Source organism: Megalobrama amblycephala, linkage group LG1 (assembly GCF_018812025.1).
Source record: "Megalobrama amblycephala isolate DHTTF-2021 linkage group LG1, ASM1881202v1, whole genome shotgun sequence".
Classification (NCBI taxonomy): Eukaryota; Metazoa; Chordata; class Actinopteri; order Cypriniformes; family Xenocyprididae; genus Megalobrama; species Megalobrama amblycephala.
The window spans coordinates 68,768,345-68,784,987 of NC_063044.1; the positions used below are offsets into that span (position 1 = coordinate 68,768,345).

At 42.1% G+C, this 16,643-nt stretch overlaps 1 protein-coding gene across 1 annotated transcript in view; it reads right to left on the reverse strand.

Moving 5' to 3' along the window:
- Positions 1 to 256: 256 nt before the first annotated feature.
- The window catches only part of LOC125246123 (interferon-induced very large GTPase 1-like), a 38,151-nt gene continuing 21,764 nt past the window's right edge, over positions 257 to 16,643 (reverse strand). The window contains exon 5 of the mRNA XM_048156982.1: positions 257 to 5,522. Coding sequence (XP_048012939.1) covers positions 762 to 5,522 — 4,761 coding nt within the window. The 3' untranslated portion in view covers positions 257 to 761. The remainder of the gene's footprint in view (positions 5,523 to 16,643) is intronic.

Genomic DNA, 16,643 nt, shown 5'->3' on the forward strand with positions numbered 1-16,643 from the left:
CTCCCTGAAACTTCCTAGCTCTTCCATCCAGGTAACAAAATTCTCTGTTTTTACTGTTATTTCTATTTCTTATGTTCTATTTTCATTCTTCCTCTTTATGTAAAGCACTTTGAATTGCCATTGTGTATGAAATGTGCTATACAAATAAAATTGCCTTGCCTTGCCTTGCCTTGCCTATCACTCAGGAAATAATATCTCTAGTGTTTCACTAACCTACTGTGCAGCAATAATTAGACAGACTCAAGACAATGCCTTTGAATATGCTTTAATCACAGCTGGAGGACCTCATATCAATCACAGAGAATCCCACTAGCAAAAAGAGTACAACAGCTTATAAAGGATAAGATCCTAGCATGGCAAAGCATTCTACAATATGATTGTTTCAAACCCTTCTGTTACTAAGAAAAAGCTAAATCTGCTTATATCATAGGTTTATTAGTTTGTTGTTTACTCAGTATGTTATGGGCTATTATATTTAGATTAATAAAAAAATAAATTATTAATTAGAAATATCATCACAGTAGTATGTATTATGTTTATAATGGATGGACACACTTTTTGGAGCTTCAAAAACTGCCATTGCAAAGATGGGAAGAACTAGGATATATTTAATACAACACTGATTGTGTTTGTCTGAAATAATATAGTCATATACACCTAGGATGGCTTGAGCCTGATTTTGGGGTAAATTATTCCTTTAATGATTACAATGTATTATTGAAGTAGAGATTGGAATCAAACGTTTCAGTTCGCAGATTCAGTTAAATGTATTTATCCAAACTTTCAAAAGCTTCCTTATTTGAGTATTTTCCCCAGTTACCTGGGATCTCACCACTACCCTCAAATGTTTTATTGTGATGTTTTTCCAGATCTTTCTGGAATCTGCACACAAACCACTTCCAGTAGGGCAGTTCAGAGAGATCAGGAGTGATGTTCCAGTGGGCATAAACACCTCCTGCTCTTCTGTACTCTCTCCAGAGGATTGTCTTCTCCTCTGTGACACTGGGATAAAAAGATCGATTACTTGCTACTGCTGATGTGCAGATGCTAATAGACAAGTTTCTTGTATTCTTGTAATACATTCCGTTTAGTCCGGTAACACGATGTATATTAACACTGTGATCTCCATCATGGTTTTCTATGGTGTTGGTGCAGGTGGCTCCACAGAACGGACACTGAACCCAACAGCACTGACAGAAGTGATCTATCAGAAGCTCATCTGGTCTGAACTTACAGTCCAGATTTACTGGAAATATCTCAGTGCTAAATCTACTGCTAATGTCAGACATTATAGCAGGAAGTTCATGTCTCATCACATCTTCTAGGAGTTTGAAATCATCAACATCATCATGTTTCACTCCTCTGAGGTCTTTTTCAGAGAAGATCAGCTCATCTGAGATCTGCTGTGTGAAACTCTTCAACCACAAACCAACATCTTCTCTGTTCTCTTGAACATGTTCAGTAGATTCATGTGCTGCTTTCATGATCTTCTGCTGCAGGAGTTCAATGTTCTCCCTCATCTTGGGTAAAACGCTGACACTGAACTTATCAGAGATGTACCGCCTGACTTCATCTCTGATGAAACTCTTGACGTGATCTCTGGGATTATGAATGTAGCTCATGTATTTGTCAAAATCCTTCTTTTCTGCCAGTGTCTTCAGGATGTGTTTCTCCAGATTCGATCTGTTTCCATTCAGTGATTCACAGTTTTTCATCATTTCATCTGTCAGATCTCTGGCAGTCTTTTTGTAGACGCTCTGCTCAATGGGCTCTTTCAGTTTCTGACAGATGATCTGACCAAAAACAGCAGCTGATGCGGCTCCATGACAGTATTTCTGGAAAATACTATAGTACTCTTCTCTCTTCTTCTCAACATATATTACAGGATCATTGGCTTCTCTGAACAGTCTGTGTTGGTCAGTGATCATCTTGTTTGATCTCTCACAGATGGAAAGAACCAAATCCATGAAGAATTCATTCTTGAACACATATTTCACTTGTTCTTCCTGGTGTTCTGTTACTCTTGTCTTGATGTAATCTGTGAGTAGTTGAATGTAGCTGATGTTGTAGCCCATCTTTGAGATGTTAAATGACTGAATCATTCTGTCTGTCTCCTGAACAACATCTGAGACTAATGTTCTTATTTTTGTTTTATTCTGTAGAGACAAAGTTTGAGCATATCCAATTGTTTCTTTAACAGTTTTGCAAGCACCCTTTACAGCCCCTTTAATCCCACCTTTTGTGGACCTTTTAAAAATAACATAATCTGAATGACTTGGCACAGTGAAAATATTGCTGTATTCACTGCTCTCCCTCCAGTGGTCTACAGAAGCACTTTCATAGACGTCACTGAGGATCTCTCTCACATCTCTCATTATATCAATGTCTTTGATTGGAGTTTGAGTGTCTGTGATGATCTTCTTCACACTCTGTTCCCAGAACAAATCAAACTCTTTCTTTAGTGTTTCTTCATCATTTGCTTTGCCTTTGAGTTTTAAGGCGAGTTCTTTGCTCTTTTCAAAAAGAGTGTTTTCATGATGTGTCCTCTGAGCATCGATATTTTTCTTCAGGTCTCGCTGATGAAGAATCTCTTTTAATTTCCTCTTTGTTTCTCTCACAATGTTTTCCTGAAGCTCTTTGATTTTAATTTCAAATGATGATTTCCACTGAATTAGTATATCTTTATCTTTGTCATTCTCAAAAAAAACGGACATTGATTTTTTCACTTCTTCACTGGTCTTCTTCAGTTCTTTTTGAAGATCAGTTTCCTCAACCTCATGAATTGCTTCATTTTCTATTTTGTTGTGTAGTTTGCTTTTTGTTTCCATCATGGCACTGCGAAGACTCCAGGACCACTTGCTGTATTCAGTTTCCAGTTTTCTGTAGACTGAAATCTCCAAAGAATTTCTGAAGCTGAAGACGAATTGTTCATTCAGTAAAGCCTCCCAGAGATCATTAATACGATCTTTTAGATGTGTCAGTGTCACACCATCAGATTCCGTGGCATGAGAAAGAATCATTTTCTTTAGCTCTTGAATATTCTCACAGTAGTTTGGGTTTGGTGGTGCCATGGGTGGGTTTCCCTCCCACAGCTGAGCGAAATACTTCACATCTTTCTGAACATCAAATCTAATGACATCACTAAAACTTTCTACATCACAAACCTCATCTTTAGCAGCGAGTTTTGTCATCTCATCCAGTGTCTTTTGCAGTCGTCTTCTACCCTCCATGTTTTCTTCTCCAGCTGTGATGTCTGAAACGTTCTGATGCACAAACACACAGCTGGGATTCAGTCTGACCTTCTTCATCCTCAGGAAGGCCTGAACAACAATCTGAAGAATGTCTTGCATCTCAGAAGGGTTTTCTCCTAAGATGTTGATCAATGTCAGATTTCCAAGACCAACAACAAATGTGGCCAATTCATTGTCATGATGTCTTGTTGATCTTCCTGTCAGTTCTAGAGCACGGAGACCCTCAGTATCAACAACCAGAATATAGTCAGTGTTCATCTGTGTTTTCATCTCATCTGACACTCTGATCAGCTGCATGAAAGCTCCTCTGGTGCACCTGCCAGCACTGACGGCAAACTGGAGTCCAAACATGGCATTCAGCATGGTGGATTTCCCAGAGCTCTGAACCCCTAAAACTGACAGCACAAAGATTCTCTGGTCTCCCAGTTTCTCAATGAGTTCATCTAGAACAGCAGAGATCCAGATCACAGGAACATGACCAGCATCTCCATCCATCAGCTCCAGTGGAAATCCAGAGATCATCATCTCTGCTGCAAGACTCGGGAGAGAAGAGAAGTCAAACTTCAGGTCTTTTTTGTGCTTCTTAACAGATGAACATGATTCATAGATCTGACCGATTTCCCTTACAATGTTCTCCAAACCAAAGGCTGCAGCTTGAAGTTCCTCAGATATTCTCTCAAGTTTAGTTTGTTCAGCTTTGAGTTGTTCAGATTTATCATGTTTCTCCTTCAGTTTTAAGACTCTTGACCACTTTTCATCATAGTTGTGATGTAGAGCAGAAAGATCAGCTGATGTATGTTCATCCAGGAGGATTCTGAGCCATTTAAGGAAAAACATCTTTGTGGCAGCATCTGAGTTAATTTGTTTAATGAAGATCTTCATAAACTCACTGATGTCAGATTCCTGCTGCTGTTCACGGATTCTCTTCATCTCTTCTTGTTTTCTACTGATGTCCATTTCTGTCTCATCTCCTCGAGGTCGATGTAGTTCTTTGTTCTTCTGACTCCACTGAAGCCACAGTTTCCCCTGATGAGGCAGAAATGATTCTTTGATTTCTGTCAGATCTTTCTTCTTCAGTAAACTCATCATCTGCTGTGCTGCTTCTCTTCCTCTCCTGCAGTCTTCATCCTTTTCCTCATCTACTCTGATGTCTGAGTGTTTGGACACATCTTCAAGTCTGAAAGTGGAAGATGATTCTGAGAGACAATCATTTATAGCTCTTCTGAGTTCTTCAGATACATCTGACTGATTTCTGTCCTTAAAACCGATCTTGAATTTCCCTTTCTTTGGCTTAGTTACAGCAGATTTATCCTCAGTAAGGAGACAAATGAGTGGCTTTCTGTCCTTGTACAGGTTTTGGATCTTTGCTGCATTTCTGTCATTCTTGTCAAGTTCTGTTAGAAGAACAACATTGACTGAGCTCATTTCAGTGAGGAACTGCAGCTGTTTTGCATGATCTCCTGCATCACCGTGTAGATTACAGAATGCAACACAGTCAGTGAATTTATCTGTGTCTTTCCCAGAGGGGCAGAACCAGGCGATCTCCACCACTCCATCCATCAGGACTCTGGTTCTGCAGCTGCCTGGGCAGTTCCTGTGGAAGAACGTGTTGTGTTTCTCATTGATCAGACTGTTCATCAGCTGAGACTTGGATGAGGACACAGAGCCAAACCTGAAGAAAAACACCATTGGAGTTTGTGCCTTGCAGATTGGCTGGGTTTGACTAATAATTTCATTGTTGGTGTTTCTGATCTTCCAGCTCTTGTTGATTTGTCTGAATGTCCAGAGAGGAAACACAATCTGTTGTGTGAATGGATCAGGAACAAGCAGAGGCAGAGCGTACTGACACTGGGACAGTTTAGTGACCATCAGCTGCTTCAGGAAACCATCAGCACAATAAAACAAGGCCATCTGGACATCCATCGGTTCAATTCCCTCAGACTGGCTTGTTTTTGATAAAGATGTCTCTTTAAAATCCTCAAAAATATCACTTTCATCTTCAGATGTGTTATTCTCTCTTTGTTGTGTGTCATCCTGTTCACTGGTCTCTTTAGTTTTAATGCTTCTTGCTCTGTAGTTCATCATTAGTACTTTGTATATGAAAGTCTGAATCAGTTCCTCTTCAGCACAAGACTCATGGGACAGTGATGAATGTTTGGTTATCTGAAGAACATCTGCAGCTCCCAGTTTATTGTGGAGATGGTCTTCTAAATTAAGTCTGTGAAATATATCTGATCCAACTCCTGTTGCTCCTAAGTTTTTGACTTTTCCCTATTGAATAAACAAACAACATTACATTAATGTGGATTATTTACTTATGTTTGAAGGAACCCGGAAGTATAAGAGGGAGCCTCTAAAGTACGTCATTAAGTTTCTTGTCTGCAGGAGATGTGAAACAGGCTGACCCTAGGCATGGCACGGGTACACCAACTCAGGACCACCTACTTGAAAAGGAGGCAGTTTGATCCTGCTCCTTGATATATTAGGTAAATAAAGCTTACTACTCAGGGGGAAGACCGAACCATCAATAGGTGGTTCGGAACTATCAGTAGGCTCACAACAGCAAATGAAGCTCACCAAAAACATCATTAGTCCAGTCTCAGAGCCTGATGTAAGCAGCAGCTAGGTAAACACCCTGCAGGGGAAGGGGGGAGGGGCAACTGTCAGAAAGGCACTATGTAGTGTTAGTGTCAGAGTGTTCATTATCAGTGTGCATTTTGTCTTTCACTTCCCTAAGGTCCTCTCTGACACTCTTAGCATCACGCCTCCTCTATGCTTGACTCCTTGAGGGGGAGGAGCATGAGTGGCCATGCAATCCTCAGATCGTGATGCACCAGCCCCTTCAGAGGTTTTGGTAGATGATCTGGTTTGGTGAGGAATGTACCTCCTGAAGGCTGCTGACTGCACCCTCGCCTCCCTTAATTTCTCAACCACCGCCTTGATGGATGTGCTGAAAGGCCTGGAAGGCACAAGTGGAGCATCGAGAAGAAAGTTATTCTCTTTCCTCCTTACATCCGCCACATTCAACCACATATGTCTCTCCATGGCCACCACTGCCACCTCCGCTCGCCCAATGGCAGCAGCAGTCTGCTTGATGGCACAGACATCCAGATCCATAGTGTTGTGCAGCTCCTCGACAGCCTCAGGGAACAAACCCCTAATTTCATCCAGACCCTTTAGCAGGTCTGCCTGGTAGGCTTGTAACACAGCCATAGTCTGTAGAACCCCCCAGGCTGACCTGCTGCCACATAAGCCCTGCCATTCAACCGCAAGGTGGTTTGCAGTGGCCTGGATGGCAGGACAGGAGCCTTCAAAGAAGATGACTCTCCCTGGGAGAGATAGCCCGCTCTTCCACAGGCAGCATCTTCACAAATCCATGCTCAGCTGATCCTTCCATATTAGCATAATTTGAGTGCTGGACAAGATGTAGCCAAGCTGATGATCTCTCTAACTCAGAATAGAGATCAGGGAGAAAGGTTGATCATGAACCGTCAGAAAGTGTTTGTCTAATCGGCCACGAGTGGGATTCTGTTTATCATCTCTTAGTAGCATGAGCCATAACTTCCAACATTTCCCTATATGCGTGGCTGGTGATTCAGTGCTCACACTTTCCTCGTCATCACCAACTACATCCAGAACCTCATCGTAACTTGATGACGCCAGCAGAGCGCTGGATTGGATGACTAGAAAGATTCAAACCCTTCTCAAACTTCTCTGTGAGCTCAACCAGCAAACACCATGACCAGAGCTTCCACCGCGCCTTGGTAGCATCAGAACACGAACCACGAGACACAGAGAATAGGGACAGGTGTGAGTGGAGCTTCCTCATTGGAAATTTTTCATCCCTCAAGCACTGAACGTGCGTGCTCCTCTCTGAGGCACATAACCTGAGACTTAAGAAACCTGGGACACAGATGCATTTCTTTTTTGAACAAACAAATGGCTCCTGAAGACAAAAATCTAATGAAGTGCTTTACAGGTGCCCTCTTATACTTCCGGTCACTCCAGTGTGACATCATGGGCAGCTGTCAGCCAATAAATTGGAGTGTTTTCACACATGCTTCAGACATCGGTCATGTTAATGGCATTTCCCAAAGTGTCCACTAGAAGACACAGTCTGAGACCCCACTTAAAGAACTATAATTTTTACTCTGACCTCACTTACGTTTTTTTTAAATGGGGCCCAAGTAAAATTAACAGGATAGTTCACCAAAAATTAACATTTGCTGCTAATTTACTCACCTTCAGGCCATCCAAGATGTAGGTGACTTCAGTAGAACAGTAAACAAGATTTTTAGCTGAAACCATGGTCCTTTTTAGCTGAAACCATGGCGATTCATAAAATGCAAGTCAATGGTTACCATCACATTTTCAGAGTCAAAAAAAGCATATGTGACCCGTCACGGAAACCAGGGACACAAGTCGGCAGCACAACTCTTGAGCAAAATGAGAAAGAAGCATTTTTTTTAAAAATTGGTGATTTTCGTTTTTTTGCAGAATCTGTTAGTTGAGATCATGAAGAAGCCTTTCCGTGTTTGAGATAGCAGTATTGGTATATTTAAAAGCGTACATTTTGAGGTCGAAATCGGCTTGTTTTTCTGAGATTCTAGCACGCAGTATGGGCGTGTCATTGTCTGTGTGTATTTCCATACTGGAAAGCGTGGCTACTTATTATGCAGCGCTCTGGCCAGCTCTAGCTGATATCAAAATTCAATGAAGAACCGTGGCCGTTACACTGAAAATGTTTTGAAGTACTTCTTCGACAAGCCGGATGCTTATGAACAAGTGCTCACTGATTCTGAAGACGATCTGAGCGACGATGAAAGCGACATAAGACATTACCTCTCTGGAGTCGGGTAACGCGTCGGCGCATTTTGCAGGATTTTTTTCACATTGCAGCAAAACAGACTTAAAATACTCCGTCATTTTTTGTCATAGAGACATAAGTAATATATCAATTGAAACTATAAAATGTCTTCTTTTATTTGTATACACTCAGAGTAAAAACACAATGTTGTGCTTTTTGAAAAATAAAGAAAAAGTAACATGATGCGTGATCTCTCGTCTCCCTCTGAACGAAGTCCAATCTGATAGTTCTCAGAAAATGAACTGTAACTTAGTGAATACTAATCACAAAAAAAATATACTTATGTCTGAAAAAACGTTGAAATGTCAAGTTTTAAATCGTGTAAGTCAAATCGAAAACAAACATTCTGTGTTTATGTAATCTGTATGAAAAGAGAGCCATGTCAGAAGTCCGTGATTCAGCTCATTATCCGCTAATGTGGCCACGCCCACGGAGCCAACGCTATTCAGACGCAAATACTGAGGCAATACATGCATACATCGTCTCAATCGTGTATTTATTGTCTTGAAAAGTGTTTTGAATAGCCATAGTTAGCGATCTCTGGCCTCTGTTAGTTCGGTTATTTCCTAGATTGCCTATTCTTCTTTAGCAGGCATTTGTGGACTAAAGCTGTACAGAGCGCCCTCCGGCTGCAAGTAGCCTATGAATTTAAAACACCAGCGCTCATAATGATGACAAATAATATTGAAGAAATATTACTCCTCTGTATAGAAAATTGACATAAACATATGAGTATCCATCAATATTTCTCCAAATGTACATGCTTTTAAGCTAAAAGCCTATATGAAATGCCATAGAGATAACATTGTTCAGACACTTTGCATCACAGAAATACATTAGGCTATATTTTAAAGTATATAATACCATTATTTTAAATTGTAATAATATTTCACAGTATTGCTGTTTTTTCTGTATGTTTGATATACACCATCACAGAGGGTTTTTTCACAGCCTACCTGACTGAAAGGCCTCATTATTATGCAAGTCATTTCAGGTCATTATTATGTGATTCTTTTGTTTTCTCATGTGGTATGCTGTCCATGCAGCTTTACAGGGGGTATGGCTTATCTAAATGAGATGTAAATGAGCCCTATTGTCACTCCCAGCAGGTGAGAACAGGTGAGAACTGCAACTTTAGAGGCGTTTTTCTCCCTATAGAGCTTTCTTGAGTGCCTACCTTCAAATGGCCACAACTTCTCCAAATATTATCAGATTTTCATGTGTTACACATCGTTGGAAAGCTTGGAGACTACACTTTCAGAATCTATGGATAACTCAAAATGCCCCAGAACCGACTTGTGTCCCTACTTTCCGTGACTGGTCACATATATCTGTGGCTCCTGACGATATATTGAGGTGTTCCGAAGTGAAATGATCGGTCTGTGCAAGAAACGTAATATTATTTACAACATTATTACATTTAATCCATAGCCTCAGGCAAACAGTCTGGATCAGGGCAAGCCCATGGCATAGGCGGAATAGGCAAATGCTAGGGGCGCCACTCATACATAGGGGTAACAAATTGAGTGATTTTTTATTTTACTATTTTTAATACTATTTTAAAACTATTAATTCAAAATATTACCAAATAAAGCAAAAGCTCCCCAAAAAAACTTAACTAAGGGTGTACTCACACTAGGCTCTCTGAAATGAGCCCGAGTGCGATTGTCCCCCCTCCCCACTCCCCTGCTGGCCTGCACTCACATTGCACTTAACGGAGCACCCTTACGTCATATACGATGCAACTTTTGGAATGGAAGAAAACAGGAAGAAATGCACTTATGCTAAGACACTGCCTAATATATTTAAAGTGCATTTTGCAGGTTAGAGCTTCAGTGATTCAATGTATAGAAAAATAATGTAGGAACTAGATTTTCTTTAAAATACACATATAAATATGCTACTTAGGCTACTGGAGTCGTTTTTTTGTGAGAAAATTTTACTTCCGCATCTGAAAAATGCCTAATCGGAAGTGACGTAACGGGAGGGAGTGCGGTCAATATAAACAAAAGGAAAACAATAGATCGCAATGACAGTTCAGATGCTGAGGAAATTGTAAATGTTTATTCATACTCATATAATGGACCACAGCCATAATTAGCCTGCTATGTGGTCAAGAGAGCAGTGACAGGCCAGGATTAGACAGAATAACGGTCAGAGGAGACAAATTGAGCTGTGGTGTGAGGAGAACCATTGGAGAACAGGGCAGGAGGCCGGTGTTAACTAACGATATGTAACACTGCTCAGATCACAATATTGTACAGATTATTATCATGTATCAGGCGATAGCAAAGCTAGTATTGGTCATCTAGGAGTAGGCCTATTGATTACTAACAAAAACTAATAAGCTTTATAATAATAATAATAATTCCTTACATTTATATAGCGCTTTTCTGGACACTCAAAGCGCTTTACATATTAAGGGGGAATCTCCTCAACCACCACCAATGTGCAGCATCCACCTGGATGATGCGACGGCAGCCATACTGCGCCAGAACGCCCACCACACACCAGCTTACAATTTATAATGATTAGCTTACAATTTATAATGATTTACAATTATAATTTATATTATAATTAGTAATCGGTCGGTCATTTATAATAATTTATAATGGCACCACACACAAGCTTTGATCAGGCGTCTGTCACACTCGTTAGTTAGCCTAATAGCCGTCCACACTAACTACGTGATTACGGTTTCTCATCACGACTGATTTGGTTGTTAGCAAATGTATATATAAAAAAAGACTTACGGTGCACAGTTCACGTTTTAGTCGATGTAATGGCGATCCAAGCCTTGTTCTTCACCATTTCCATTAGGGTGTGGCACAAAGGATTTGACGCATGAATCAAATACTTTTCTTGTAAATGTTTACTTTTTCTTTGTCTTGTTACATTACAAAATAAAATCAAAAAGAAAGTCTACACTTATTCCAGTTTCCAAAACAAGGAATTTTCACGGTCAAAAGACTGTCTAGTTCCAACCCTTCCTTCCTTAGGTACTCTTCCTCAAAGTTTTTTACGCATACGTAATACGTATATAACTAGCCACAGTCATGTGATACAAATACAAATAATTCAAAATACACATTTTTCGAAAACATAACCATTCTTAATATAAGGAAAAAATATTACAAAATTATTAATGTTGTTATGGCTCTAACAGTCGAGTTGCATTTCCGTGACCACCATGTCTCCCACTGGCGGCCGAACAACAGACAGTATACTGTATGTGTTTCATGTTATCCTTTATTCATTAATTCTGTGTTATGATTTTATTCCGTGCCCATTCACTGATGAGGATGCATATGACGTTCTGAGTATGTAGTTGAGTGAACTTGAATGTACATGGCATGAATAAAATTGGAGTTACATTAGCAGCACATGATTCAAAACAGTTTTGTGTGAGTGTGAGACTGTATGCATTTGTGAATATAATTTGTATTTGAAACAGTACAGAAAAACCCCATTGTTCAGTCTCTGTCAAGCTTCATTGCTCATTTCAAAGAAGTTTTTGGAAAACCTGCCTGGGATTAATCGATTGGTGAGAGATTATATCAATTAAAACAAGGTTCCATGTCTGTGACTGACTATGCTCTCCAGTTTAGAACCCTAGCAGCATCAAGTGGTTGGAACGAACAAGCCCTGATCTCCACATACAGTCAAGGTCTGGATCCCTGCGTGCAGTTGCATCTTGCTGCATACGAGGATTCCATCAGGCTAGAACGTTTCATTCAACTCTCCATCAGATTCGCCACTCGTATGCAGTCGTTTCTCGAAGAGCACCAGGGCCAGTCATTCTTCCCATCCATCCTCCGTCGACCAGAATCCGTCAGCTCCCCAGAACCAGCCAACGAGCCCATGCAAATAGAAAATTCTCGTCTTTCATCAGCTGAGCGGCAGAGATGGCTGACCCAGAACCTTTATCTATATTGCGGTCAAGCTGGGCAATACATTGCTGAATGCCCCACTTGTCCTGCACGACCCATGGTGAGTGTTATCATGCCTACGTTAAATAAGATGAAACCACTTACCATTGTTGTAAACCTTACTGTTGCCGACTTATGTCTTCCAGTTAATGCTCTCCTCGACTCTGGGTCAGCCGGGAATTTCATTTCTGGAGCCCTCTGCCGCCAGCTTCAGCTCAAAACAACTGCCATGCCGAAAACCTACCAAATCCACTCGGTGACTAGAACACCTCTAAGACAAGTGTGCTACAGCGTCTGCCCCATTTAACTCCAGATCGGCATACTTCACAAAAAAAGTATGGAAATCCACCTGCTGGTTCTGGAGGATTCAACAGCTGACGTGATATTAGGGCACCCATGGTTGGAGCAGCCCAACCCCATCATCTCCTGGAGGACAGGAGAGATCCTGAAGTGGGATAATCAATGTTTTAATGACTGTTTTCCTGAGTTTCCTGTTCCAAGTTCTCCACGTTCTGAAGAAATCCAAGTCTGTGCTACTTCTGTTGAATGTCCACTTAGACATTCCTAAATGTTACTCCCACTTCAGTGATGTCTTCTGTCCCAAGAAGGCCTCCAAGCTGCCTCCACACCGGCCATGGGACTGTGCCATAGATCTGATTCCCGGTGAGCCAGTGCCTAGAGGGGAAATTTACTCCCTTTCCATCCCGGAGGAGAAGGCCATGGAGGACTACATCAACAAAGCTCTGTCTCAAGGCTACATTCATCCGTCTACTTTCCCTGCTGCTTCCAGTTTTTTTTTCTGTGTCGAAGAAGGACGGAGGCTTGCGGCCCTGCATAGACTACAGAGCTCTCAATAAAATAACCATCAAATTCAGATACCCACTTCCTCTCATCCCATCAGCACTGGAACATCTCCGAGATGCCACTGTGTTCACCAAGTTGGACCTCCACAGCGCGGAAGACAGCCTTCGTGACCCTACTGGTCACTACGAGTATCTTGTCATGCCCTATGGACTCGTCAACGCCCCCTCCGTATTTCAGGATTTCATGCATGAGGTGCTCCGGGAGTTCCTGCACAAGTCAGTTCTGGTATATGTCTACGACATCCTGATCTACTCCTGGAGCCTGGCCGACCATCGCCGCCACGTTGCGGAGGTCCTGCAACGCCTGAGGGCTTTCGACCTGTTCCTTAAGGCCGAGAAATGCATCTTCCTCCAGCCCTCAGTGCAGTTCCCTGGCTACAACATCACAGTGGCATCCGGATGGACGAGAGGAAGGTCTCCGCCATAAAGGACTGGCCCATCCCCACATCCATAAAAGAACTGCAAAGATTTGCCAATTTCTATAGTAGATTCATCCAAGGTTACAGTATCATCACCACCCCATCACCTATTATGCAGCAAGCCCAAGTATCTGTCCTGGACCCCAGCCGCCACCCAAGCCTATGACACCTTATAGAGAGCTTTCACCTCCACTCCCCTCCTGGTCCATCCCGACCCAGATACACCTTTCATCGCTGAGGATGATGCTTCCACCACAGGAGTGGGAGCAGTCCTATCCCAGCAGCAGGAGAACCCCAGTAGACTTCACCCATGTGCCTTCTCCCGCAAACTCAACCCAGCGGAGGTAAATTATGACATCAGGAACAGGGAGCTTCTTGCCATCAAGTTCGTCCTGGAGGAGTGGAGGCATTGGCTCGAAGGAGCCCAACATCCATTTGTGGTTCTTACGAACCATAAGAACCTGGAGTATCTACGAGACGCCAAGAGGTTAAATCCCCGTCGAGCGAGGCTCTCTTCTTCACCAGGTTTAATTTCATGATCTCCTATCGACCAGGATCTAAAAATGTCAAGGCTGATGCTCTCTCCCGCATTCATGGACCTGATGAGAATACAGAAGATCCAGAGCCCATACTCCCAGAGAAACTTATTGTGAATCCTATCGTCTGGTCTGAAGAAACTCTGCCCGAGTCCAATGCCTCTACCAACACCCCGCCGGGTTGCCCACAAGGTTTGCAATACGTCACCCAGACACAGCGCACTCCCCTCATCCACGTCACTGGGCACTGGCCACCCAGGGGTCAGTGAAACCCTCTCTTTGTTAAAACAATGCTTCTGGTGGCCGAACATGGCAGTTGACATCAGGAGGTATGTGCAAGGGTGCAGGGAATGTGCCATCTTCCCTCCTCTGCCCGTTCCAAATCGCTCCTGGTCACACCTAGGAGTGGATTTCATCACAGACCTTCCAGTCTCCGACAGATGCACCTGTGTCATGGTGGTGGTGGTGGACCGATTCTCAAAGTCATATCATCTAATTCCCCTGTGAGGATTGCCCACAGCAATGGAAACTGCTGAAATAATGTTTAACTGTGTTTTCAGATACTATGGACTTCCTGAAGATATTGTATCTGACCACGGACCACAGTTCACTTCACGAGTCTGGAAAGCTTTCTTCAAGCTCCTAGGTGTGACTGTAAGCCTCTCCTCTGGCTACCATCCCCAAACGAATGGGCAGACGGAGAGGAAGATACAGGAGATCGGCCGTTTCCTACGTACCTTCTGTCACGGCCACCAGGACTCCTGGAACCAGTTTCTGGGTTGGGCCGAGTACGCCCAGAACTCTCTCCGCCAATCCACCACTGGGCTTACTCCCTTTCAATGCATACTCGGCTACCAACCCCCACTGTTCCCCTGGACCGGGGAACCGTCGGATGTGCCAGCAGTGGATTACTGGTTCCAGGAGAGCGAGAGGGTCTGGGACTCAGCACATCTTCAACTCCAACGAACCCTACACAGGCATAGAATGGCAGCTGACCTTCGACGTTCTGAAGCACCCAACTACTAGCCAGGACAGAAGGACATTAGGATGCGCCTGCCCTGTAGGAAGCTGAATCCTAGGTTCATTGGAAGCGGAGTCCTAGGTTCATTGGCCCCTTCACCATCCTCCGCCGGAATGAATAAGTTGGATACCCTGGTGGCTAAACGAACCACACCCGGGCACGGAACGGAGCAATCACACTTGTTAAATGAACCAGGCTTTGGGGGTCAAATGTGCTCGGGTACAGTCAGAACGCCTAGTGTGAGTACACCCCCCTTTTTTTTTTTTGCTTGAAGTGTATCAGAAATTAGTCACGTGCAATCAGTTTACCATTGGAAATTTGTTGTTTTGTGTCATCTCTCGCCACATCCAATGTAGACAGCATTGCTTTCGTTTGAGGGTGCTTAACTCACGCCAGGGGTAGACACGATGAAAGTTCCCTGATTGTGATGGATGGCTGAATTCACATGATGACACATTATAAATTAGCATTATAGTGTGCATAGCTTACAGTGTCAAAAAGACAGAAGCCCTCTGATGCAGGGAAGATGAAAAGAATAGGAAAAAAGGGGATAAAAACAAAGGTAAAGTGATGTAACTAATTAACAGTTTATCTAATTGCAAAGTAGTAAGATAGTAATGTTCACGAATTAATGGCAGTTATTTTTACCTTAAACTTTATGCAAACAGGTGTTCTGGGTTCTCCAGAGGCTCCAGACAGTGGGATTGTGAAACAATCATGTCAGTTTTTTAAAAGTATGTAATATCACTTATTTATTAATGTTTTTACACTACAGTTATTTTTTTTGGGGGGGGGGGGGGGGGGGTATATAGGCCTATGGCATTTTTTTAAATTTATGTGCCAAAATTAGTAGGCCTAATTATATTTATAAAATAATATGTAAAATTCAAATTAAGGAAGACATTTCTCAGTTTCATTCATGTTGAAAATATTTAGTGGAAGATTGCTGCCATCTACTGGAAAATGAACACTTTTGCTAGTGCTCAATGAATAGCTTGTGCATGAATGCTAGATGTAATTATTCTTGCTATTTGTGTTTAGGCTGTCTTTTGGTCCTTTTTTTGTGTTGTTTAAACATAATCAGCCTTTTTTTAAATATATGTGACCCGATCTGGCGAAATGAGTCGGAAGTCGCAACGTTCTATTTTAAGATATGGGCCAATAATGTGGAAAAACAATGAAAAAAAAATCAAATTTTTTTTGTAGACTAATTTCAAAGAACAGACTTTCAAAAATAATCTCCCAAAGTTTCGTAGTCCAGACAATTGAGTAAAGGTATTTAAATGGCTATTAAATTTGACATGGTTTTACTAAATTCGCTGGACGCCCCTAACTTCTCAACTCCTCTCATCACTTATGAGCATTTCCCGGTATCCCTGAAATGTCATTATCTCTGCTCTACAAATATGGTGTTACACGTTGTATAGAATCAATCAAACAGCTTAGAAATGTAAACACACTGACCTAAACGCTGATTTTTAACAATGGGAAGCCCCGTTTCGACTGACAGGCACGCGATCGGTCCAGCCATCCTCCTGTCAGACTAGCGCGCCTTATAAAATAAAACTCCCATTTGCGTGTCTCTCTTTAAAAGCCAATAAAAATTGAATCCATATAGGTAGCACAAAAATTATTTTTGCATACAAAACCAAAGACTTTAAACTTTCATATCAAGCCTCCAACATGCTTCTGTTGCGTTGTTTTTTACCCTCTAATGAGTCTGAGTAATATGCGTTTACAACAAAAACAGCACAGCC